This window comes from Rhipicephalus sanguineus, chromosome 5 (assembly GCF_013339695.2).
Source record: "Rhipicephalus sanguineus isolate Rsan-2018 chromosome 5, BIME_Rsan_1.4, whole genome shotgun sequence".
In the NCBI taxonomy this organism is placed as follows: domain Eukaryota; kingdom Metazoa; phylum Arthropoda; class Arachnida; order Ixodida; family Ixodidae; genus Rhipicephalus; species Rhipicephalus sanguineus.
Genome location: NC_051180.1, coordinates 33,417,741 through 33,443,407, shown reverse-complemented (window position 1 = coordinate 33,443,407; position 25,667 = coordinate 33,417,741). Strand labels below are relative to the sequence as shown.

General features: G+C 42.9%; 1 protein-coding gene across 2 annotated transcripts; it reads left to right on the top strand.

The window, feature by feature from the left end:
• Positions 1 to 32: 32 nt before the first annotated feature.
• LOC119393454 (glycoprotein antigen BM86) lies at positions 33 to 25,521 on the top strand. 2 transcript variants are annotated; one of them, XM_037660481.2, is made up of 12 exons: positions 33 to 195; positions 4,749 to 4,880; positions 5,342 to 5,445; positions 11,406 to 11,458; positions 12,860 to 13,002; positions 13,644 to 13,820; positions 17,394 to 17,498; positions 18,807 to 18,879; positions 20,680 to 20,735; positions 21,563 to 21,650; positions 24,107 to 24,184; positions 25,224 to 25,521. In XM_037660481.2, the coding sequence occupies exons 1-11, from the start codon at positions 45 to 47 to the stop codon at positions 24,141 to 24,143; spliced, it is 1,119 nt and encodes a 372-aa protein (XP_037516409.1). In that variant the 5' UTR covers positions 33 to 44; the 3' UTR covers positions 24,144 to 24,184; positions 25,224 to 25,521. The 2 variants fall into 2 exon arrangements, with proteins under 2 accessions (XP_037516409.1, XP_049272211.1); XM_049416254.1 differs by having other exon boundaries at positions 24,107 to 24,188; positions 25,227 to 25,520.
• Positions 25,522 to 25,667: the final 146 nt, after the last annotated feature.

Here is a 25,667-nt window from a genome sequence, read left to right as displayed (position 1 = left end):
GATATGCGCCGTTATCGCGCGGCCCCCGCGACCAAGGGGAAGGAATGCGGCCCGCCAACGCCGTTCTTCAGACACTCCAACCAGCGCGTTTCGGTAGAGCAGCAATGCGAGTGCTCACGACAGTCTTTGTGACATTATTCCTGCTGATCGGGGAGGTGATCTGCAGTGACGGTGATGGCAGCGCTGGACATGACGGTAAGATAATCTCTCATTTATTCGCTACTATTATTCACGGGGGTCGCATTTCCAAATGGGCGAAATGCAAAAACCACCCGTGTACTAAGATTTAGGTGCTCGTCAACCCTGTATTGCCCACTGAATGATATTTACTGCACTGAATATAATGCCTCAAAAGGAGATTAAAGCCAGCAAAGCTTCATCAAAGACGAGTCGGTCGATGCATTTTTAATACGCCAAAATAAGATTGCAGTGATAGTTACGCATTTAATCGAAGTATTCACTAACTAATCTCTGCAGTAATTATGTTATACTTCAAAGAAAATATAATTTCTTTTTCTACAAACGCACTCTCCAGCAACAGAAAAAATGCTGAGCATTTAGTTAAGATATTCTGGCTCAGTCGTTTGTGGGCATTACAGGGTTAATGAACTCAATGTGGCCAGGACTGTATTGAAGTGCCTCACTGTATGTCGTGCCATATAATCATATCGAGCTTTTGGAACGTAAGACTGTAGCATTATTATTGTTAATACTAACATTACAGGGCTCCTAAAGCTAAGTAAACATTCTTGGTGCAGTTGCAGCTAGCGCATGCACAACGGAAGCGGTTGCTGAGCACACATGCTGAAACGCCCATTCTAGCAAATAAAGGCCAGCGTGATTACGGATACGTTTAGACAAAGCTCTCTCACGTTCGCTCTCAATATTCACCAGTCGCGACCTTATCTCGCTTCTTTTTAAACAAAGCGAAAATCCTAAGGCACATCTTTCTATCGCGCTGGCTCGCTCGCATTTAACGCAGCGTGCACGTACGCGTTTTCAAGCGAATCTTGCGTTGTCGCACAAGTGTCGTTGGCGTTGTAGGTGTGGCCGCAAACAAAAAAAAAAAAGGAAGAAGGAAAAATGCCGCCCACAAGCGCAAGGACTTGGGTTCTCGAAGGTGCGCGGGTCACATTCGTTTACGCCGTTTTCGAATAATTCACGTTCTCTCGCTCGTGGGCTTCTGGACGATCAGCCGTTTCTAATATGGCAATCTGATCTTTTATCGAGGTTATCGAGGTGACTTGTCACTTCATGTTGCCAGATTTCACTGTTGCCTGGATATGAACACGTGACCGTGGCTGTTGCCTGTAGCAACTAAATTGTTGCGCTGCTAAGTACGTAGATGACGATCCAATTCACAGCATGCAGAAAGTAAATAGCTAGGAGGGAGCGTTGCGAAATGCAAAAGAAAGAAAGAAAGAAAGAAAGAAAGAAAGAAAGAAAGAAAGAAAGAAAGAAAGAAAGAAAGAAAGAAAGAAAGAAAGAAAGAAAGAAAGAAAGAAGAACGTCAGAAACGCACACGCCAATCTTCGCTTGCCCTGATTTTTTTCCAACAGTGCAAGTGCTCCTGAATTTTTTAATAACGGTAATTTGCCCAAAACAGTGTTTCTTTAATGTGTCCCCTTAACGTACTAATATGAAGAATTGATACAGTGACTGAAACGGTGTCTGATGGTTCAGCATAGAACTGGAACTTGTGAACCTATCTAATTGATTTCAACATTTCCTCACGCATCAGCAGGGACAATAAACAAGCATAGCAGCGTTACAAATGCGCGACGGTTGTTAAATAAGTCGGTAGTTGATATTAGCATATCTGAATTGGACGGTCGTCTTCGTCTTCGACATTTTAATTGGCTCAACTGAATAAATTATTACAATGCCCAGAATATACGGAAATGTGCGAGACTATTCTTTCTTTTTCTGTACTTATTCAAGCTAGACTAGCAAGATTGTCCTCGAGGGAGCGAAACACGGCGTGGTTCTGTGCGCTACCACGGAAAGAGTTTAATAATCCCACGGACACAGCTCATACTTAAGATAAGTTGTTTAGCCGCCTCCTTGAGTCTTCTTATAATAATATCTGGGGTTTAACATCCCAAAACCACGATATGATTATGAGAGACGCCGTAGTGGAGGGCTCCGGAAATTTCGACCACCTGGGGTTGTTTAAGGTGCACCTAATTCTAACAACACGGGCCTCATACATTTTCGCCTCCGCCGAAAATGCAGCCGCCACGGCTGGGATTCGATCCCGCGACCTTCGGGTCAGCACTCGAGCGCCATAACCACTAGACCACCATGGCGGGGTCCTTGAGCTCTTAGAAACGCCGATTTACTCAACGCGTTGTGAAAGCAATTCTGAACACCGTCAATGCATGTATGTTATCTTTAACAGATGCACTTAGTGGTCCTGTAGCATTCTACCTTTTAATAGCTCTAGACCTCTATATGCTGTGACGAATTCAGTGCCTGCTTGGTCATGGAGTGAGGTAACAGGTCAGGAGCACTGGTAACCAGATGCAGGGTTGTGGAAAGTGCAAGCAGATAATCTTCCCATAAAAAATGAAAGTGAAAGGGGAAGTGACAATAAACTGGACGCAAAGAATAAACGCAGAAAAAAAAAAGGTACACGATGACTCAAAGTGGGCGAGAAAAGAATAGGAAAGAAAGCTTTTACGAGAGCATAGAGCAGTTTCTTGAGTTCGGCAGGCAAGGCCTAGCGGCCAACAGACATTAAGATAAAGAAGCGAATAATCGCAACGCGGTGACGCACATTTCTGCTGGGGGGGGGGGGGGGGATTTTTAAGACAACGTGACACTACGGCGGATATGCAAAGAAAGACACACTCACTTCAACAGAATCACTGGGGACTATGAACTTCCAGAAGCGCAGGTGAACAAGGTTGGTGGTTGATGGAAGCGTTAGATAGTCAGCAGTCGACATTAGCAAGATAGACGTGAGCATTCCTGAAGAAAAAAAAAAGCAGGAACTATATGAAGCGGCGTCTGTTATAAACATTGTTGACAGTACAATAGACAGATCGGTTTTAAGTCAAAGAAACCGTAAAAGGTATAAAAACTGGAGGCGACCTGAATCCTGTTTATTGCTTTCGTGGTAGTGGCATTCACACGTCGGCGTTCGTGTGCCCAGGTATATTCATTGGAATAACCTTGTCTTTCTTCGAGCTGCCGAACAGTCAACTTGTGCTGGTTGGTGTATGGTGAAAGGATGGGGTAACAGCGAAGGAAAGGGAAAAAACACACAGAGACAGAGGAAGCGCTGACAATAAAACCCAGGCTAATAGTCTATGCCAATCTCTTTGTCCCACTCTTTCCACTGTTGCTCAATTTTTCTACTATGCACCAACCAGCCAAAGTTAACACTTTATTGCTTTCATTAACGATTAGCCTTAACATTATCTCATGTGGCTACTACTTTTCATTACATAAAACCAAATTTTTTAGGGGCGAAGCTCCTTAAGGCGGCGCCCGTTCGTCCCTCGTAGTCGTAGTCGTAGTAGTAGTGCGTAACAAGTCTTACGCTTTGACCTCCAAGGTGGTGCCGGTGGGAGATTTTTCCTGTGCGTTGTTGAACAATAAAAAATTCGCAGCGTGCGCGCTAACTAAAAGCCGAATTCTTCTGTCTCTCATTCTCCATTAGCAGCCATTGGCATGTTCCAGTAGGAAACGTTAGTAGAAGCAGAAGTGTAAGTGTTAGCTAAAAGCCGACTTCTTCTGTCTCTCATTCCCATTAGCAGCCATTGTTTACCTCCAAGGTAGTGCCTGGTGAGATTTCTCCTGTGCGTGAATAAACAATAAAAATTTTGTTCAAAACGCCTTTGATTGATGAAATAAACCAACGAAAGACGCCAGATGTTTTGTAAAAGCAAAACGAAAGAACGCCAGATGTTTCTAAAGCAAAGCGAAAAGACGCCAGCTGCTTAACGAAAGACGCCACATGTTTTCTAAAGCAATGGTTTTCTAAACAATGAAAATTCACAGCGTACATGTAAAATTAAAGTGAGCTGCAAGTCGGCATAACTCATCGAACCTTTAGTATAAACGCGCCCGATTTCACGTCGGTGATGATGTACTGGGCAGAATTCACGGAAGATTCACGGTTTACCGATGAACCTCTGCAGCTTCGCCCACTCATCATCATTCACTCCGTGGATATGCTGTGATTTTTTTTACTGACATCTGTATAGTTTCCATGTCTGCACATGTACGATTGCTTGCCAATATTTTATGTTCTATACATATCTAAAAATATACTAATCTTATATGATCTAATATATATAGAATTAATAATATAAAACCAACTAGCCCAAAGCTTCACGTTACTAAGTTATAATAATATACGGTTTTCTTGTCCTTTTCCATTTCTCTTTCTTCTAAAGCCTACTCCTTCAATGCAGTTGTACCACTTGCTGAAAACTCCACAATATTTTGAGATGTAAACGCAATCCGACATTGGATATTCTCTCTTGTGCTTAGTCGCCCCGCAATGAGTTCACGTGCGCAATAACACCATCTTCGAGAGCGCCACGCACACCATTCCCGCAGGAACACCTGATCACTACAAACCAAACGGGACGCCACAAGCTTCCTACTTTCTGCGTGGATTACAACGTTGTTGATTCAGGCGTGCCGCATGCTCACTTATGTGACTGCTCTTACAGAATTAAATTATTTGGTTTTGCACATGATTATGTTTGCAATGCTTGGCTGTTTTGTTTCAGCGCAATGCAAACCGGACGCCGCTGACAGGTGTTTCTCGGTCTTGGGCAAATGCGAAGTCAAGGGTGGTTCTTCACAGTGCTCGTGCCCGGAGGCGTTCAATTGGGACGACCAGGAGAAAGCTTGTTTTTTGGGTATGAAACCTCAGTTGTTTCTTTTGGTGGTTACGGCAGCGAAAGTGGCATATAATGCTTAAAAGTGCTAACAATATATAGCTTCTTCAGATGCCAAAGAAGCGGGAACAAATCCTACAGGTATTATTCTTAGGAACACCTTCACTAAAATTATTAAATTTTTGGATAGCACCAAGTGTTTTCTGCCTCACTCAATCCTTACGAAAACCTCCCAAGTTCCGCAAGTAATGAATTAAGGTAAAGTTTATTGGGTATTAGGCGCTCATTTTTTATTGTTGTACAATAATATTTTACTTCCTTCAATTCGTGTTCTGCTCTTCACATCTTTGTCTTAATGGTTTAATCAGGAGTTAAAGTGCGAAGAAATGTCTGCTAGGATAAGAACACCGCACAAAAACAAGGTTGTCAAATTTCTGGCCGTCTATTAAATGTATCCATTCTTCCACAACGCTTACACGCAGAGCAAGCGTATTGGTACACCGTGTCTTTCAAGACAGTGGGGACCAAAGAGACCCAGGACGGCGTAGAAGATTGCACGGAGGAAAATAATATCGTAGAACCCGCTGTAAGTATATGCTGCAAGCAGTCTCTTACTCTTTGCTTTTCAATACTGTACTCCAAGGAGTACTACTTTATAAAACTTTACATATTTAAAACTTCAATATAGAGCTTAAAGTTAAGCTAGTTGACTGTGTATTAAGTGCATTATAAGAATTTCTAAAGAAAACAGAAAGGTCGCTTCTTTCTTCTCTACAGACTGTGCTCTCTTTCATAATCTTTAGTTGTTAGCACAGCATCTTTATATTTTTCCCATATGCTTTATTCCTTTGTGTTATTTCATTGGTTATTATTATAATTCCACGGAAAACCTGGACCGTAAATGATGTCGTTAAGGGAGGGCTTAGGATAACTCAACCTTTGATATTATTTATTTGTTTTGGGAAGTGTAAAATAGCACAATATTCCGAACCGAAAGCAAGACGAAACAATCACACTAACAACTAGCCGTCGTGTTGTTCGGTTTTGGTTTCTGGCTTGTGCATTGCACCATTTCATTCGTTAAAGTGGTGAGCCAACTGGCATACACGTCTACATTTCTTAGCTTTGTTTACTGTGGGCCGAGAAGTTTCTGGAAAGGCTTTTTTTTTCTTTGTATATTCAAGACTCGCGACAATATTGAAATGCGGTGACTGTGGCTCTGTTATTGTGCTGAGCCACCAAAACACAAATATTTGCCCAAATGTGGAAATAATGTTTAGCGTTTTCTGAACTGGAGCGTAATCAATAACGATGCACAGCCGTCATTTTTATGAAAGGGAACACGTAAGCGCGTGGCAGATAGCCTAGTACCGCCTATGTGGCGGGACGCATGGCTAATTATGAAAATAAAAGAGGAGAGTGGTGTCGTCCCTTCAACTGCCTACACTCCCGCCTCGAACGTGTCTTTATTTTACGATTTCTTCCTGATATATATCTTCCGATAGGACATTTCAGCCAACAATGACTGCTTTCGATAAGGATTGTTGCTATCGCGGCGTCCACCGCGGTGGAGCAGTAGTTGTGGTGCTCGGCTGCTGACCGCGAAGGTCGCGGGTTCGATCCTGGCCGCGGCGGTCGCATTTAGATGGAGGCGAAATGCTAGAAGCCCGTGTACTGTGCGATGTCAGTGCACATTAAAGAACACCAGATGGTCGAAATTTCCGGAGCCCTCCGCTACGGCGTCTCTCATAATCATATCGCGGTTTTGGGACGTAATACCCCAGATATTATCATTTATTGCTATCGCAGCTTCATCTGGCACAACAACATGAAGCGATAAAGAAGAATGAACATTGCAAGGTGTGCAGGCGATAGACGGAATGGCACCGTTCTCTACTTTTATTTTCATATTTCGCCACTGGGCCGTGTCACATGTGCGGTCCGAGGCAGTTTGCCACGAGCTCGTGTGTTCCCTTTCATAAAAATGACAGCTGTGTACCTTTTTGCTAATGATACAACAAACACTTTCGCGTTTTACAGAATTTCCTGTACGATTATAATTATTAGACAGTAAGCGTGTATACGTAAGCGTCCCCTTTCAATTATGTGCATAAAACTTCTCTCTGACTTCTCTATATAACTGGTAGATAGAATTGTTTTAAATTATATATCTAGCAGGTATCTGCAGGCTTAGTATAGGTCTCGCAGACGAACATTTTACTTACAAACTGATTACGCGAAAAAAAAAAAAAACAGGCCTGTAAGAACATCATGTCAGGAGTCGCGTGATGAGAAATTACTCAACCGACATTTAATATAAACATATTTCAACAATTTTTGTTATTTTCAAGTGTTTCATAGAAGGAAATAAGCAGCAGATGAGACAAATCAGAAGGACGGTATAAAGACGAACACGTTGGACCTTTAAAGGGCCCCTCACCACCCCGCGTTCAAAGACGAGGGAGTGGTTTTCTCCTCGCCTTCGCTACCCTTCCTACGGGTGATATCTCCCCCTCGCCATTTATTTTTTCAAAGCACGTGTACCATGTCAGCACTAAGCGTTGAGCCTATCAAGATTTCGCGCTTGTCGGCTCACGCTGTTATCTCCGTTTGCCCAGTCGCAAACACAGAAAATGAAGTGAAATCAGTTGATCGCGCACGACAGTCGTGCGAGGCAAGGAAGAACGGATGGGCAGCTGCATGGCAAAGCAGTGCGGGAGACAATTCACATATGATATTTCACGTATATGGACCAATCGAGGGTATGTATGTACGGGTCGTCCACTCTTGGTACGAACACGGCGCCGCGTGGCTGCGCTCTGCGGGGCGCCAGCGCTTACGGTGCGGCCGCGCATCGAAGCTGATCGGCACAGGCGCACAAGAGCTTGGAGGCGGGGCTTTGTTTCGATTGAAAAGCGCGGGAGCGCGCTGTGTGTGTTTTGCCGTGAAGCAAACTCAAAGCGCCTGAGTAACCACGAAGCGTTGCAGGAAAGCGCGCTTCGCTCAGCGCAACGTGTTGTGTAGGTACGGTCAAGGGCGTAGCGAAGGGCTGGTGGGGCGGGAGGGTTCGAACCCTCACCCCCCCCCCCCCCCGAAATTTTTCAGGTTTGCTTGCGTATATATACACGCGCACATACAAACGCACGCACATACATAAAGTATGTTTGAACCCCCCCCCCCCCGTAAAAAATTTCTGGCTACGCCCCTGGTTACGGTACTTGACAATTGACCGGTCCCTCTTTTTAGGAGCGAAGCTCCTTAGGCTTTCACGATGTCCGTTGTCGCCGTCGTCGGCGTAGGTCCCCGTCGGACCGAAACACAGGTGTTACCAGGCCCGTAGTCAGGGAGCGGGTGCCTAGACCCCCCCCCCCCCCCCGGAATTTTGGTGAAGTAGGTGTTTTTACCATAAATAAATAATGAGAATATGTGTTTTTCTCAAATACTCAACGTTTTCAGCAAGTGCCCCCCCCCCCCCTCCCGAGAAAAATTCCTGGCTGGTGGCCTGGGTGCTCATATACCGTACATAGAGCGTTCATAGCGCGCATGTGGTTTAAAATAGACCGCACTATGTCCGTCAATCTGTCCGTCCGTCCATCCATCCGTCCGTCCGTGCGTCCATCCGTCCATCTGTCCGTCCGTGCGTCGATGTATACATTAAAATGGTATTATGGTTTTGAAAAAAGAGGAACCGCTAAATTCTCAAATACGTAACTACACCTGCTCTTATAACGTAACTACACAACACGGTGCGCTGAGCGAAGCGCGCTTTCCTGCAACGCTTCGTGGTTTCTCAGGCGCTTTAAGTTTGCTTCACCGCAAAACACGCACGGCGCGCTCCCGCGCTTTTCAATCGAAACGAAGCCCCGCCACCAAGCTCTTGTGCGCCTGCGCCGATCAGCTTCGATGCGCGGCCGCACCGTTAGCGCTGGCGCCCCGCAGAGCGCAGCCACGCGGCGCCGTGTTCGTACCAAGAGTGGACGGCCCTGTACGTACCATATAGACGTCACGGGAATTACTGTTCTGCGTCACGAAGTGCGCCAGAAAGACGAGAAAAGCCAGGCGAGGTTATTGCGCTCGTTTTTTGTATTTTCAGCGGCTGGTGAGGGGCCCTTTAAAATACGTTTTTACAAAACCAATTCATCATTTATATCTTGTCCTGACAATTTGAAAGTTCGGCCATATGTTGCGCATGTTATAGAGTACAGACACAACCGGTGTGTGTAACGATCGCGCCGAAACTGTGATAATGTGCAGGAAAGAAAAAAAAAGCAGTACACGATACCTCTTAAGGAACGACTACGACACGGCTACGCAATCACCGAAACGGCTTATCAACCGAACACTGTTGGGGTGTGTCACAATGTGTTCACGTGATTGTGAACGTTTATATGTCAGCCACGTGGGCTGGAAACCTACTGCAGAGATAAAATTGAAACTTCAGGCCAACTTTTTTTCCTCGATTTTTCCACGCAAAGCAAGGATATTCTCCCGTCGGTAATTGATAGATTACGTTGAGCTTCTTGGCCTTGTGCATCCTGTTCAAGCAATGACTGTTAGGATAGTCCCCGAATCAACTTCAATATTGCGAGCGTACCGCTGTGGAAACAAAGGAAAAAATTTAAACGAGCAGTAGAAAGACAATATCGCTGCCTCTTGGTTTCGCGCTTCGAGATTTTTACACAGACCGGACAACACTAATATCAGCAGTTGCAATAAAAAAAAACGGTAGCCAACAGCAACAGTACAAGTACGGTAAGGGAAACATACCTGGTACTGCCCGACGCACGGGATAAGGCGCGTTCCATGACATCTATACCACGCCCAGCGGCGAAGCTGCGCCGTGATCAATATTCAACCGGCTGTCATCACGGTGTTACGCAGCACACGATGTTTCGATTACACGCTGTCAGGGAGTCAAATCCTTGGGTAAGCAACTTGACTCACTGGTCACGGTGGAAAGGCTCCGACAACTAACAATTCGGACTGAGCAGCCGTGAATGGCCTCACACTTGCCCTCATGTCTAGTACACTGTACCTCATGCATGTAACACTTGCGACAGTGCTGCCACAGCCGACAATTGTGTTTAATGCGGTCCCTAGTTTTCGACTATTCTGTTCTAGCCGGCTCGAGAGACTGTACTCCGCTTCATACATAAGGTAGCACCGTGAAAGATACGCGAGAAGTTCGGTCAACAAAATGTGTAAGTCCGCATGTCTCGCGCTTGGATTTCGTCGTCGTAAACGTGGCCTCCGCGATTGGCTCCGGCTGGGCGCTACCGGAACTGATCGCGGGGACTACGACACGAAAACAAAGAGACGCTAAGCTATCCAGAACAACCTTTTGACAACCGTATAAACAACGGCGTTTGTTCGTTTCTGACGCACAAAGCATCTTCATTTATTACTGTCTAAAAACGAAACAAAAAAAAAACATTGCGAGTGGTAATGCAATTGAAATATTTCTTGGTGCGAACGTATCTATGCTGCAAGAAGTCTCGCTACCTTCTATAGCAGTGCACCTGATGTGTGAAACGGAGCATACGCAGGGGCGGCTGATATGAAGCTTTTGCTGCACGCGTTGGACGATTGCAGCCGAATTCGTTTGGTTTATCGTAGTACGCTATGTAACCTTGGCCTGCAGGGAAACGAGATGTGTCGCTGGCGTTGCAGTCACAGATGTTTATCCACATGTCGTTTCGTGAATTCGTCGTTTGCATAGATAGCTAAAAGGGGGGCCGGCGTAACTTCATTTTACACAGAAACATTACGGTCAGCACGACTCGGTATTTGACACAGCCCTCCGGCACCTGTGTGCGGCGTTTACGAGAAGGATAACCATTGCCGTCTTATGCTGTGATTCCGAAGCTGTATGAACAGTTGCCCTCGTATTTACACCGTTAACTATTCTGTTTCTTTCTATGCCATGAAGTCAGCCCTCCTTGAACAAAAAAAAATAATTCAGAAAAACAACACGACCTCTTCAGCTTGTAAAGCTAGATTATATATTAGAAAGAGAGATAGAGAGAACCCTAGTTCATGACTGGAACGAATGTTTACGCGGCAGTCGCGCTTACATTGAACCTAACCGGAAACGTAGTAAATGGTAGGCTGAACTGATTAACAATATGGAGTCAATGCCCGATAAAGTGCCAAACAGCTAATCTCTTTTATATCAGAAAGCGAACATAATCTTTTATTCGCAATATTTTCTTTGTGCAAGCCAAGAACCGTTTGTTGAAGTAGTCATGCTTTGCTTTGATGTCCTTACTAAATTTCCTTGTCTACAAATTCTACAAATTCTTACTAATCCTTGTCTACAAATTCTACTAATTCTTACTAACCCTCGTTTACAAATTCAAACACAGCTTCTCTACGGCTCCTCATAAGGTCCTGAGCATAAGTATCGTTAACAGATACTTGAGGACGTCTCGGAATTTTTTCGTTCTGAAATATATCGGCTATAGCAGACGAGTCGAAGTCTTGTAGAACAGTCGATATCGTGGCATTCAAGGTGAATGGACGTGTAATGAGCGTTTCGTATTTCAGATGAAACAACTTTATGGCGACACGCTTGTCACCGCCAAGTTGCTCAAGTGCTCGTAAGTGCATCATCCTTGTGCTCTCAAACCATGTCATTGTGTAGCAGCTCAAACAGTCTGATTACTTCCGATATAGCGTATGAATATTTGCGCACGACTTCCTTTTTCGAAATGTGGCGCGTGTTTATTAGAACTATCTGGCCGAAATTACTTTGCAGATAATTGTCTGCTACAATGTCAGTTCGTTATAGACAGTTACTCCTGTTTTCAAACTCTCGTTATGTGATATTATTACCCCATCTGCACAGAGCATTCTTTCCCATCTGTCAAGTATAGATCATATAAACCGGAGCACAGTTTGTACAGTTCGAGTATTGCGACACTTGTCGACCATTCATTATACACACAGCTGTATATAGCAGCGTGTGAGCTGCATCTGTGCAGTCAGATGCAGCTCTACATCTGGCTGTGCAGATGCAGCTCACACGATGCTTTGTTACATATATATTTCTTTACGGAATTCTTAATGCGAAAGTGTGATATGGCTCATCAGCGAAAAAAAAAAAAAATTCGGCATCAGGAGTTGACAAGACGGGCGGTTCCGCAAATCAACTGTGGCCTATAGCAACATTCCCCGAGTGAGAATTAAATCAAATAAAGGTGAATAGAACGCTAACTAAAGGCTATTACTCTAGGAAGCCTTATGCCAAGTGACCAGAGGGGATCATCAAGGGCATAGGCGTAGTCAAACGTAAATTAAGGGTAGCCTAAGCGGAATCAAATGTGAATTAAGGGGATTTAAATGCGAATAACATATGAAATAAAGTAAATAAATATTCGTAAATCTGATTAACACTGAATCACGTGTTAAAGGGAATTAGCGGTGAATGAAACGTGAGAGCATAGGCTTTCTTCACCTGTGCTCTGCTTAGCGTCAGCTGAAGGGGTAGTCAATTTCTTACGAATAAAATACAATTCCCAATGATTCCCAAAGGAAATGAAGTAATTCGAAATTCGCGTGGTGCCACTGCACGGTGGCACCTGTGTTAAAACATATAGTAGTTCGTTTCTTTTGCTATTTGGTTTGGAAGAATATTCTCTGTGGAATAACCTGCTTGATGCCTTCGATGTTTAGGCTTAATTACGCCTTACCGACGCGACGAGTCATTTATTGCAGTGATGGCCGAAATGCCTCTACACGCCACTCACACAGAGTGACGTGACGACTCGAAACAGCTGTTTTACAACACCGCTAAGTGATGTTAAAGAGCGCAGCTATTCCGTATTTTTTGCTTTGCCCAATCAAGCACTGATTTTGTGGGTTTTGTGTCACCGTCACGTCTATAAATCTGCTTATATAAGCTATGTGTGGGTAAAATATTTCATGCTAACCCCGTTACGACGTGCCTCGTAATAATTTCGCGATTTCTGCGCGTAAAACAATGCAATTGAAATTTTCAGTGACCAATACAATGTGGAGCTGAAATTCAATACGCTACCAGAACAGAACTTGCTCGAGGAAATTCGGGCTTGCGATTACCAAAAAGAAGAAGGTGCCTGCGATTTTCCACCTAATTTGCGCGTCGTCAATGGAAGTGTATCAGGTACGTTGTTAAAAGTGCTTTTAGATGTTAATTCAAAGCAAACTGATTTTTTCTTAGTGTGCTATTTGAAAGTGCTGCTATGTGTATACGCGTATCAATTGCTTTCTCCCTCCTTCTCACTTTCTTTGTGCTGTTGCAGCCTCTCCTATATATATATATATATATATATATATATATATATATATATATATATATATATATATATATATATATATATATATATAGCGCTGACGTCACCCTATAGTCCAGGATTAATTGTCCCGGGCTGTGGGTTCATGGTCTTCAATTCAATCATTTGCTGTCATGGACTCGGGCCCAGTTATGGACTCAATCTATGGGACTCACGTAGTCACCTTGATCTAAACATCAGAATTCTAATGGTAAAAGAAGTCAACGCCACCAACTTATACACAGCACGATGAAGATAATTCCAACACAAGAGGTGTATCTTACCGGTACCATTGATAAACTGTTGATTTATGACCAGCCGGTCGCTAGAACAGTCAGCTAAACAGTCAGTTACAGTCACGACAGTCAGCTACAGCTTTTTAGCAGCTGTAGCGGTCGCTACAGCTGCTAAAAAAGGATGAAAAGGATGACGACTGATGAAAATTACGTCTTTATTTTTGTCTCGTTCACAGAGGTAACGGAAATGAACCTGTGCGACACCTACCTGAAGGACGTGGCACCGAAGTTTGGGAAGCAGTACGAATGTACGAAGCGTAATAACGAGAGCTCCTACGCTTTGACCTGCAAGAAGTCACACAGAGGCATGGCTATGTACACACAGGGAGCTCTCCAAGTCGACATTTGTGCAGGTGAATTGGAGGATTGGAAAACTAAGCTTTCAGCACTCTCACAGTGCTAGTACAGAACCAAGCGATACCTTTCTTACAACATACCCATAAGCTACGAAAGAACGAAAGATGAGGAATGGATCGGGGGTGGCCCCTCTGCTAGACGCAGCCTAATAAGGCCAAGGAAAGCATAGGGGTCATTGCAGAAGAACTGACATTTGGGCGAGTTTGATTCCGTTAAACATAGTGAGCGGATTCAGCGCGTTACAACGAGAACAGAGCTAAAGAAGGGATACGAACACCAGCGCTGTTCTCACAACTAAATTTATTAGCGCAGAAACACATATCTTAAAGCACAACCTATAACCACGTGACCACCCGTCGATGATGTCAAACTGAGGATAAATGCAAAATACTAAAGGTGGACTAACCATAAACAAACTGTATCAGGTGACAAAACTATTCAAGAAAGAAATTTCTCTGTCATGCAGCGCTATAGAAGGCACGCTCACAGAACTAGGGCCTTTTTTGTGAATGTACGAAGCTTGCACAACTTCTCTGGTAACCTGATCCGCATGCGCAAAAATACACACCGTGTCTATACACATCGCTGTACACCCATGTTCATTACAACGTCTAGCCAGATGTGAATAAGGATTTCCTACTAGTGAGCGTTTATGTTCCAGTGATCTAATGTTCAAACAGCGGCCTATGTGAACGTGGCCACACGAGAAAGGCACCTTACACTCACAGGAAAGGCCCTAGTTGGGTAAGCGTGCCTTCCATAGCCCTGCATGAGAGAGAAATTTCTTCCTTGAATAGTTCTGTCAGGTGATACAGTTTATTCATGGTTAGTCCACCTTTAGTCTTTTGCATTAATCCTCAGTTTCACGTCATCGACGTGTGGTCACATGTTTATCAATTGTGCTTTAAAATATGCATTTCTGCGCTAATAAAGTTAGTTGTGAGAACAGCGCTGGTGTTCGTGTCCCTTCTTTACCTCTGTTCTCGTTGTATCGCGCTGAATCCACTCAATATGTTTATTGGGGACATGATCTGCAGTTTTTAACGCGGTAGCGTTAGAGAGCTCGTTTCGCAGAAATTCCGGTGTCGGCGTCGGGGACGGCGTCGTTGGTTGTAAGCGAAAAAACATCATCATGTCCGTGACCGAAAAATCGAGAAAGATGCAAATAAAATAAATAATATAACTCTTCGGCTTCGAGTGAGAATCGAGCCCAGGCCATCTGCGTGGCAAGCAGGTGTCCTCCCGCACAGCCACGCTATTGCTTGAAGGTGCTTCGAAAAAAAAAACACTATATGAATGGCACGTAGTGGTAGGAGTCCCCTTAACGCATGTATTATTGCTTGGCAGAAGCGCAGAATCGCGCCAGGTGTCAAAACATGTGAACTGCGCAACGAGTGGGTGTTCTAAAGGCCCACCCATTTCAAAGCGTTCAGGCATAGTTAATCATCATCATGAGCAGCAAAAAGCATCAGCAAAGTGAACAGCTGTGTAGGTTCTCGTGTTGCCTTACGGACGCGTAGCAGGCCCTTCGCTGATTCGCAAAAGGAATAATTATGGCGTAGTGGGCACTTCACAACTGCAGTAGGCATTCTAGGATACTTTGAAACGCCCGATGTTACGCGCACAGTCGTTCGTTTCCCTAAGGCACAGGTGAGGCATGCACCGAGCACCAAAACTAGGCTAGCAATTGAGAAGGCGATGCGCACGGGGCCCGATTACACTATCGCGTTCTACTCTTGTAGGCGAAGCTCAAGCGTCCTCCATGTTTTTAACTGTAGTGTAGTAGTTATGACATAAATGCAAATTATATGTCCGCCTCGGTGGTACAATATTTACGGTGCCTGGCTGCTGACCCTGTCTTGGGTTCGATCCCGGTCGCGGCGGTCGCATTTCGATGGAAGCTAAATTCTAGAGGCCCGTGTGATGTGCGATGTTAGTGCCCGTTAAAGAACACCAGATGGTCGAAATCTTTGGAGCCGTCCACTACGGCGTGCTACATGATCATATCGTGGTTTTGGCACGCAATCCCCAGATTATTATTATTATTATTATTATTATTATTATTATTATTAATTATTATTATTATTATTATTATTATTATTATTATTATTATTATTATTATTATTATTATTATTATTATTATTAAATGAATCAGAGTGCACTCAACTAAAAAAAAAAGATGATGTTGGTGTGGACCTGACCCACAGCCATTAGAAGGCTGTGGGTACGATCCCCATTAACGGCAATTTGTTTTTCGTCCACTTTAACTAATCTCCACTTATGTTGTAATTAATATACTGCACTTAAAAACTAGAGGTAATGTCATCTACGCTTTCCTTGGTATAATTGCCTGTTGGCTTCATTAGACCATGTATAAGTAATTCAACTATGTTCGTTTACCGGTACTAGAAAACGACTACTGCAATACATTCCTTAAAGTGCGCCATAGTGAACAGTGAAAAATCAAACGAAACATAATACGAAAATTCACTCGTGATTGAGCGGTAAATGCGAAAAAAAAATGTGCCAGCATTCCCTGTAACTACCTCTATTTACATTTAATCGCCTTTACAATGAACATTATTCGACAGTAGCTAACAGAAGTGATACGTGTACTACTACTAAATGAACCGGTCGGATACCGGCAGTTGTTTTGCAAGCCACCTCCCGTACCCGAGGCGGATACCAAGACCAATAATCCAATCGCAGTAAAACAGCGCCGGCGAAAACAACAGACCAGACGAGGAGAAGGACACATAACACAAAGGGCCTTGTGTTACGTGTCCTTCTCCTCGTCTGGTCTGTTGTTTCCGCCGGTGCTGTTCTACTGCGATTACGAGCCAACTAGCCCAAAAGTACATTTTGGCCAATAATCCAAGTCCATTGTGACACGCTGTTAACGTCGCTGTTATACACGCAAATAATTAACCCTCTACATCTATCAGTTGCACAGATTGATGTACATTTGTGAAGGATTTCACTTTGTTTTTTTTTTATTATTGTTGGAAAAGTTAAGTTTCACGTTATTTCACTAATTTCGATCAGTTCAGTTCACTTTTTTTGTATGTGTGTATTAGAGCTCATGGCTTCCTTGAAGTTTCGCTCTTTAAATTAATTGCATTTCTTAATCAAAATCACATAAAACAAAGAAATTATTCAAATCATGTTAACATGGCATTTTTATTGGTAGCATATGGTCAACATAACGTCATGGAGGGACGACAGAACGGAGAACAGAACACAAAATTTCTATCGCACTTGTATTTGTGTAACGTCATGCTGGTGGGACCTCTCAAGTTAAAAAACTTCAAAAACATGCTTCATGTTTTTTCGCTGGGTACTGCAAACCAGGGAGCTCCAATATTACAATTCGAAGTGATTTATATGCCTTAAAACAGAACCGGAGTTAATTGGGACACATATAGTAGTAGTATACAAAGTGAGCTTATATGAACATGATTGAAAATGAGCTGTATAGCAATTCTTTCCTGGGTCTCACTTATGATCTTTCCGTCTTGTGTCTGGCGTATGCAGCAATACAACGGATGTGCGCTGTGTTTTCTTTTCAGAACGAAAGTGCGAGGAATACTGCACGGAGACAGAGCGCCAGTGTTTGGAAGGGAAGTGCGTCTGCCACCTCAACTACATCGAATCCTCCGAAGGCGTCTGCACACGTACGTAACTTTGCCCCTCGTTCGCAGATTACACACCAAATGTAGATCGTGTACCGAATATACTAAACGTAATCGCTCGAACGGGAGCTGCTGACTGCACGGTTCTGGTACCATCTAGCGGAACGCAAGGGGCGCGAAGACTTAGGTTCAACTGTGGTGTGTCATGACCTCCGAAGCGCTGTAGAACGTCACAGTTTGTTCTTTAGCTTCGCTCACTTCACTTTTCGATAGGAGGCACAAAAGTCTTGGTCTGGGCTATTCACGTTTCACTCGTAGAATATATACCGTTTCCACTCTTACACCGCTTATTAACAGCGCCGCATGCCACTCTGCAATAAATACAGATACACTATGATACCGCTGACACTGCGCGAAATAAAAAAAAAAAACATCCCTGTCAAGACAGTTCTCACTTACTGTTTGGTTAGATGTGATCTTATTCCGGAGTTAAACTGGTAAGTACGACAAGCAAAAAATTAATATACATTGAACGTGCTTTTACATTTCTACAGTGCAGTGGCTGAGTGACAGCGTATAAATTGAGCTCTGCACCAAAAGTGAAAAGATAGTTACTTCACACTTACGTACTTTACACCGCGGTTAACGTACCGAAAGAATATCTAGTTCTATTTTGTGCACACCATGGTAATTGTGCAACAATTGCAATAAAAATATTTTACTCGATGGATTTCCTATTCCCCTTCAGGAGCGGCGTTCTGTAGAGTCCTGACATGCATAAATAGTCATTTATTTCATATCACTCTTTCTTGATTTCCTGTTGCGAGATGTACGTTTAAATTTGTCTAACGTGCTGTACTTGTCCGAAATTCGAGAGCTGTTGGACATCTCTTGAAATGCAATGTTCGCTAGCGCGTGCTTTCCGAAATATGTTTGAAAGAAATCAAACACGTTTTAGCATATTGTGAGCGAATATAAATCAAACATCTTGTCACCACTACCTTGCTCAGCATATCCCGTTTAACAGCCGTTAATATGAACAAAGACGTTTGTTAGGGTAACGCCACTTTATTGTTTTTCAAAAAAAAAAAATTATTGTGCTGTAAGTTTCATTAGTTCCTCTTCGTGTATGTACAACATATTTCGGCACTGTTTCAAAAACAGTGATTAGCATAGCTTCAAATGGCTAGCCCAAAGTCAAACAAGCGTGTGGCTAACTTAAAATTCTATTATTTGCATATATACGCCGGTATAATCTCTCTATTTCAATAAAGAGCTTCATCTCTCTCTGTCGCTCTCTCAATGATTTGTGCCAAATGGATGAATATTGTATTTTATTGCCCTCTTCAGCAATATGCGACAAGAATCCCTGCAAGAATCGCGGCACCTGTGAGAGAAGCGAGAAAATATCCTACTACTGCCGGTACGTTTCCTTGTGCATTTTAGGTTCATGTTTTCAGGTGCCCCTTCTGCTAACAGTATTGAAATAGTTAAAGGCACACTAAAGAGGGAAAAAAATGGCGAAGCTTGCACTAAATCGCGCAGGGCTTGAAACAGCGAAACTGGACGATTGTGAAGTCTAATCTGGTTGCTTCTAGGTTGTTGCTAGGCTTTAGTTAGGTTAGTCACGACACCGATGTCCAAACTGCAGAACCGAATGTTCGCACCTCTCATAGATCTACGGCCACGTCGTCGTTGGCGTAGGGCTTCCATCGCTTCGGGCTCTTCTCGCAGCCGCCGTTGCCTTTCCCGTTCCCTACAGTATGGCAGCTTCGCACTAGTCGTGCCAAGCCTGAAGGAGGAGCGCAGCTGGGTGGCCTTCTTTGTTTCTCATTATTTCTTCTTTCTTTCTTTCTCTTTATCTTAGTTTCTTGTATGTCTATTTTGTATCTACTTCTTTTTGTCTTTATTTCTCCTTCTTCCATTTCTTTCTTTCTTTCTTTCTTTCTTTCTTTCTTTCTTTCTTTCTTTCTTTCTTTCTTTCTTTCTTTCTTTCTTTCTTTCTTCTTTCTTTCTTTCTTTTTATTGCTATCTCGATTGATCTTTTTCTTTTGCCATCTCTTTCTCTCTCTTTCTATATCTTTCTCTATCTTCCTATCTTTTTATGCCTTTATTCAGATTATTTCTGTATATTTTTCTCCCTCTCTTTCTTTCTACGGCTTTCTCTCTCTCTCTCTCTCTTGGTGAACCGGTGGCGAGTAGTGGGATTTGCCCAATTTCTGTAGCACATACCCGTGTTGATAGTCATTTATCAGACTAATTGTTACCTTCTTCATCTTTAGTGGGCCAGTGGTGAGTAGTGGGATTTGCCCAATTTTTGCGGCACATACCCGTTCATGATGATGATAATTTTCTCGTAGGCCGCCCAAATTACGGCTATAGCTTAAACAGCTTCGCCGTCAAGAACTATCTTTCTCGTATTAGTAAATTACTCTTTCACGATACCAAGAAGACCAGGTTTGCTGCGAGACGACGCTTGGTAAGCGAGAAAACGCGCAAAAAGAAAGTGTGCGTGGCGACGCCTCCTTGAAGTTACCGTACCGGTCACCGTGACGTCATACATTTTGACGGCGTCTACTAGAGGCTACGCAGTTCCTAATCGGTAAAAATGAATTGCATTGTCTTCCGAGAGCCAGACACTTAACATAACAAGTTAGAAAAAATTTCGTTGAGCCAATGCGGCCAAAGCGAAAAAAAAAAACACTCTGAAATCCATGACGTCGCCATCGAATATTATTTCGGTGGGATATTTAAAAATGAAACTTTTGACATTGAGTTTCTCATCTATTAATAAAGCTATGGTGGTGAAATAAGGTCACTAGAGTTTTCACAGTATAATTTGTCAGTCTAAACTAATTTATTGTTTCACTTTAGTGTCTCTTTAAAAGAGAAATGTCTGCTTGCAACATACAGTCGGAACATAGACGATATACTGCATTCATATACCGATATCATATTGACAAGCGCGTTGTTCGAACGTAGAAAACTGAATTTATTGATGGTTGCTAATTATGATTATACTTGGTGCACGTGTTACATGCATTTATGAATCTGCTATTATGACAAAACCTGTATGATATTTTTTAGACATTGTTACAATATTACAGCGACACTTATTACGTAGACACATCTAGAATTATGCACGCTCTGATATATTTGAGCGGTGTTCATTAGCAAAGCGTTTTCTTAGTTGATATTATTCTGTTTTTTCTTTTTGTTTAAGGTGTCAACCGGGCTACACAGGGCCAAATTGTGAAGTTCAATTCGAAGAATACAAAGGTATGATTTTTTACGTGAACGACAAAAAAATAATCTTTTAATTTAGTGTGCCGATCGCTACAATATAGAATTTTGAACGCCTGCTTTATTTCAAAGGCGATTTCTACTCTGAAAATCATGAGACAATATTTTTTTAAGAATTAGCTGTGGCATAGCGTATTGGTGTAGCAAAACAAGCTTCTTTTGCAACAACGGCGTATTGGGATCTCCAGTAACTCTTTTCTGTCATAATTATATGCTGGAGTGGTCTTATTGATTATCGTAGCTTGTAGGCATTCCCATGAGTCTAACGTGCGGGGTGCCAATCTCTTGCATCAGTTAATTTATTCACGGGGGTTTCGTGGAGACGAAATTGCGTCGAAATCTTTCAAGCTTCCCGTACTGATATATTCCATTAAGTTTTACGCTCTCCAACACGTTCAGGATAAGGTATCACTTGCAGAATAAGAAGTCGTGTTGCACGCACATTTGCGCGCGAGTCTGTTTGTTCGTGTGTGTGTGTGTGTTTGTGTTTTTTTGTTTGTGTGTGTGCGTGCGTGCGTGTGTGTGTGATTTGTGTGCTTTAAGATAGCATTGTTTTGTTCCCAAATCAATAAACTTGTAAAGCGCTTTCTTGTGGTAGCTGAGAACTGTTCTATTGCGATATGACTTTTCCGTTCTAAAAAGACAGGGCGTGCAAACAAGGACACAAGAAAGAAGTCAGGACACCACAAACGCCGTTGACTTCTTTCTTGTGTCCATGTTTGCACGCCTTGTCTTCTTAGAATGAATACTTACCAACCAGCTCAGCTCTCTGTTATTCTATGACTTTTCCGCATTTGTTCCAGTTGCACAGAGAAATATTACTATCGTTGGCGTTGTTCTTGGAGTGTTTATAATAATCTGTCTTGGTATTTCCGGCGCAGTAATCAGAAGGTAAGGGGGCTTATCGTTCATTCTGTACAAATATCTGTGCAAACACATACAAATATCTGTAAGATATTTGTCTTTGTTTCGTTACCCTCGCTGAAATAGTGTAACTTCGCAGCTACGTTTCAATAAATCAAGTCGGGGCGTTTAACGCCATGAAGCTGCGCAGTTATTCATGAAGGAAGCCTTCCTGGGTGTTTCACATTAATTTCGGCCAAATGTGGTCCCTTAACGCGCACCCTAATTAATGTGATTAAACAAAGGAGTTATGTTGCACGCTCGCCAAAGTAGGACCGCTTAGTTGGGAATTAAACCCGCGTCCCCGTGCTTATGAAAAAACGCATCTAATCATTGAGCTATAGTGGATGATGCTTCGTATCTGAAAACTGCGTATATACATTTAAAAAGGTTTAGCGTACATATCCGGGTGTGTCTTAACGTATTTTTAAGCAGCATGTTCAAATAACAAAGATACATTATTTTAAACGCTTTGAGATAAATTTTTTAAATTCTGTTGATAAATTAATAGTTAACACATTTAGGCCACAGCTAAGAAAATAGCAATAAATATTAAATTTTCGCGTTACACGTCTAAAACAATAAATTATTCAGTATCGTAATTGACATGTTTTTCCAAATTACAGTTTAAAACTTGCTACGAGCGACTTAGTTTTCAGTCTTCGTTCTAAAACTTTTTTCTTTTTGCGTTCAGACAAAAATGTGCCAGAGCAAGTACAGTCCTGGCGAAGTCGTGAACGTATTCCGTGGCGCATGTGTTTCTAATTAGCTTTCTTAAGTGAACTGTTTGCATTGAATGACATTGATAATAACGTGAAAATAAGCTTTCTCATTTATTCAAAATTTGTTATTTAACTCTCTGAAAATTGGCTAATAAAATATTGAGACTATGTCTGACTACCAAGTAGATAGCATACACAATTCTGACATCAACTCAAGAATAAGAATGGGGTGGTGCGCATTTGACGGGCATTCGCAAATTATGAATAGTAGTTTGTCACAATCCTTCAAGAGAAAGGTATATAACAGCTGCATCTTACCGTTACCTACCTTCGGAGCAGCAACCTGGAGGCTTACAAAGAGAGTTCATTTTAAATTAAGGACGACGCAGCGAGCCATGGAAAGTAAAATGATAGGTGTCACCTTAAAGGGGCCCCGCAACACTTTTTCAGCATGGTCAGAAAACGCTGCCGATCTGTAGTCGAAGCTCCTGAGAACACGTGAACCAAGCGCGACACGCGGCCTGGAATTTGCAATTAATTCTCAGAGTCAGCTAGAAATCGCTCCCTCTTCTCTCGAGAAATGATTTCATACACCCAAGCGACCGCGCCATAAATCCAAAGTCCACGCCATTGGTTCAGTTTAGCATCGTGAGCTGCATAGTTACCGCAGGCACCGCGGGATGCCGCCACGCGCGCACGCGCTCGCTCGCAATCACACTGAAAGTAAGCCACGCGTGCGAAAAAAGAAGAAAAGAAAGAAAATGCTCAAGCTTATGACACGCCCTGACGAAGGGTCGTATCTTCTCACCTCCTTGTCGTAAGCAACACCCCCCCCCCCTAGGCCCGTAGCCAGGATTGTATTTCGGGGGGGGGGGGTGCACTTGCAGAAAACTGACTTTTTGAGGAAAAACACCTATTTTGATTATTTATTTTTGGTAAAAACACATACTTCACCAAATTTTTTTTTTGGGGGGGGGGCGGGCCCCTAGCACCCCCCTGGCTACGAGCCTGCGCCCCCCCCCCTTCACCCTTTGCGTAGCTTTCAGCGCGCTCGCTGAGAAGGAAGGAGAGAGCAAGCGCTTAGAGGACGCGACAAATCCCTGCCGTAACTCCGTTCGACGGATTCTAAAGATTTTTGCGGCGGTCGATTCGTGAAGCAATAGAGTCTGTTGATGAAGCCATTCTATGGTTACTTGAAAAAGTGTTGCAGGGCCTTTTCAAGGGACAAGAAGAGAGCAGAGTGGGTCAGGGAACAAACGGGTGTGAATAATATCTTAGTCAAAATCAAGAATACATGGACATGGGCAAGGCATGTAGCGCGTAGACAAGATAACCGCTGGTCATTAAGAGTACGAGACTGGATTCCAAGAGAAGGCAAGCGTTCGAGGGGTAGGTAGAAAGTAAGGTTGACACATGATATTAAGTTTGCGGGGAGAGCGTGGCCGAAACAAGCATGTGACCGGGTCAACAAGCATGAGACGGCGAAACATAGCGAATGCGTTTGCCCTGCAGAGGGCGCAGCAAGGCTGATAGTGATGATGATGATAATGATATCAACTCAGCCTACCATACCCCCCCCCCCACTCCTAAAGAAAAAAAATATATAACCCTCCCATAACTTGAGCGCATGGTGAAATAACTTGAGAATAAAGGACACAGGCGTAGCAAAAACGCGAGAATTTTGTATTATTGCGATAGGTTTTTAATGTATATTATTTACAGGTTAAAAAATAAGACTATGGCCAACGAGCAACTTTAGGTTCAAGTTGAAAACCATGCACCTGTACGATGAACAGTCCCGTAAGTAAAACCCGTTTCGTGTTTATTTTTATCATGCCAAGTAAACCATGCCATTACACTCAGTTCCAAAATTCTTTAGCACTATCGAAATACTTTAATAATTTTAGAAAACGACATGATTCTTATCCGGTGTGATTTAGAAATAGGTAAAACCGAGATTAATGCGTAAATACGAAAAACGTTTAACCTGCCACACCGGCATGGCAAATAAGTACCGAGGCTGAACGCCCCGCACAACATAGCAGTAGTATTCGCAAGCATAAGGCTGTTTGAATTCCTTCCGCTGTTTGAGCTAACTGCCCTAATTCATTGATGTGCAGTTGGTGATACTCATTCTGTTCAAGTGCAAAGAAGCAGACGTGTTTTATAATAGCATTTTGACTGATACTGGTGTACTATGTGTGGTGTAGAACTATCAGAGCTCATCATCTCGACTAAAAATGGAGTTTAACACGTTTTCGAGCTCAAGATTTTACTGGATGGCAGTATTTACTGAAGGCCTGAGGCGTAAGCGTTGAGCCGATTGCTTGAATTCAAGGAGAGTAGAACCACCGCAATGCACTAAAGTCTGTATAAATATCTAATTTTTTTTCATGCTAAAACTTTTCATGTATCTCTAAGGCGAGTCAGTAGTTCAGGTAGCATAACGAATACGCTTGAGACGGCTTTCTGAACGCCACAAAGAACGGTGATTGTACACCGCTAAAGTCACGCGATTTTGAACGATTAGTTTCGCCACCGTTAGCATTCGGATGAAAATACTACCTCCTTTCTGGTATGGAAAATATTGTTTTTTAGCACAAGAGCTGAAAAAAGGCTAGGAAAGAGAAATAAATCGATATTTGCTAGACTTTTACTTGCGTTTATATTGTATCTCACGTTTTAGTGAACCCGTCAAGTTTTGTTCTGGTTAACATGAGTTTCAATAGAAACTAACCCACGTTACTACTATTTCTGTTATTACTTCGCGCATGTTTTGTGTCGTTCATCGCTCACTACACCAATCACGTTTTTGATTGCGCTGTTAAAATTTTTGCAGGAGAAGAGCTCGCCGGCTAAGCTGTGGTTCTCTAACAACCAAAGAATGTGTGGATTCCGAGCTGTGTAGCCGGTCTTCTCACGTTACGGTGGATTAGTCTACCGCTATTGGCGATGGACGTCGCGACTTTACTTGAATGTCACGCACAAAAAAAAAAAAAAACACTCATACACGTGCTTAAAATTTTGCAATTTATACTGCGCATGTACGACACCGCGTATACACATGGAACGTGTACGAACTGAGTAAAAGCGCTGTTATTTATATTCGTGTATACGGATTTGAAGGAAGTGACCATGAAATTTGAAGGAAAAAAACAGGATAATTGTTTATTGGTGACCGTGTCTTATACATAACACCGAGATTTGCGCAAATGGAGCCACCAAGGGTAAGTCTTTGTCAGAGTTAGGACTAATCTAATCCAGTAAAGTACACTTATTCGTT

Bases quoted from the DNA above. Each gene is read 5' to 3' on its own strand.
- LOC119393454 (XM_037660481.2), top strand. From the start codon at position 45: ATGCGGCCCGCCAACGCCGTTCTTCAGACACTCCAACCAGCGCGTTTC. The intron at 11,459-12,859 runs GTAAGTGCATCA...TGAAATTTTCAG, and splicing joins GCCAAGTTGCTCAAGTGCTC to TGACCAATACAATGTGGAGC. The intron at 21,651-24,106 runs GTAAGGGGGCTT...TATTATTTACAG, and splicing joins TCCGGCGCAGTAATCAGAAG to GTTAAAAAATAAGACTATGG.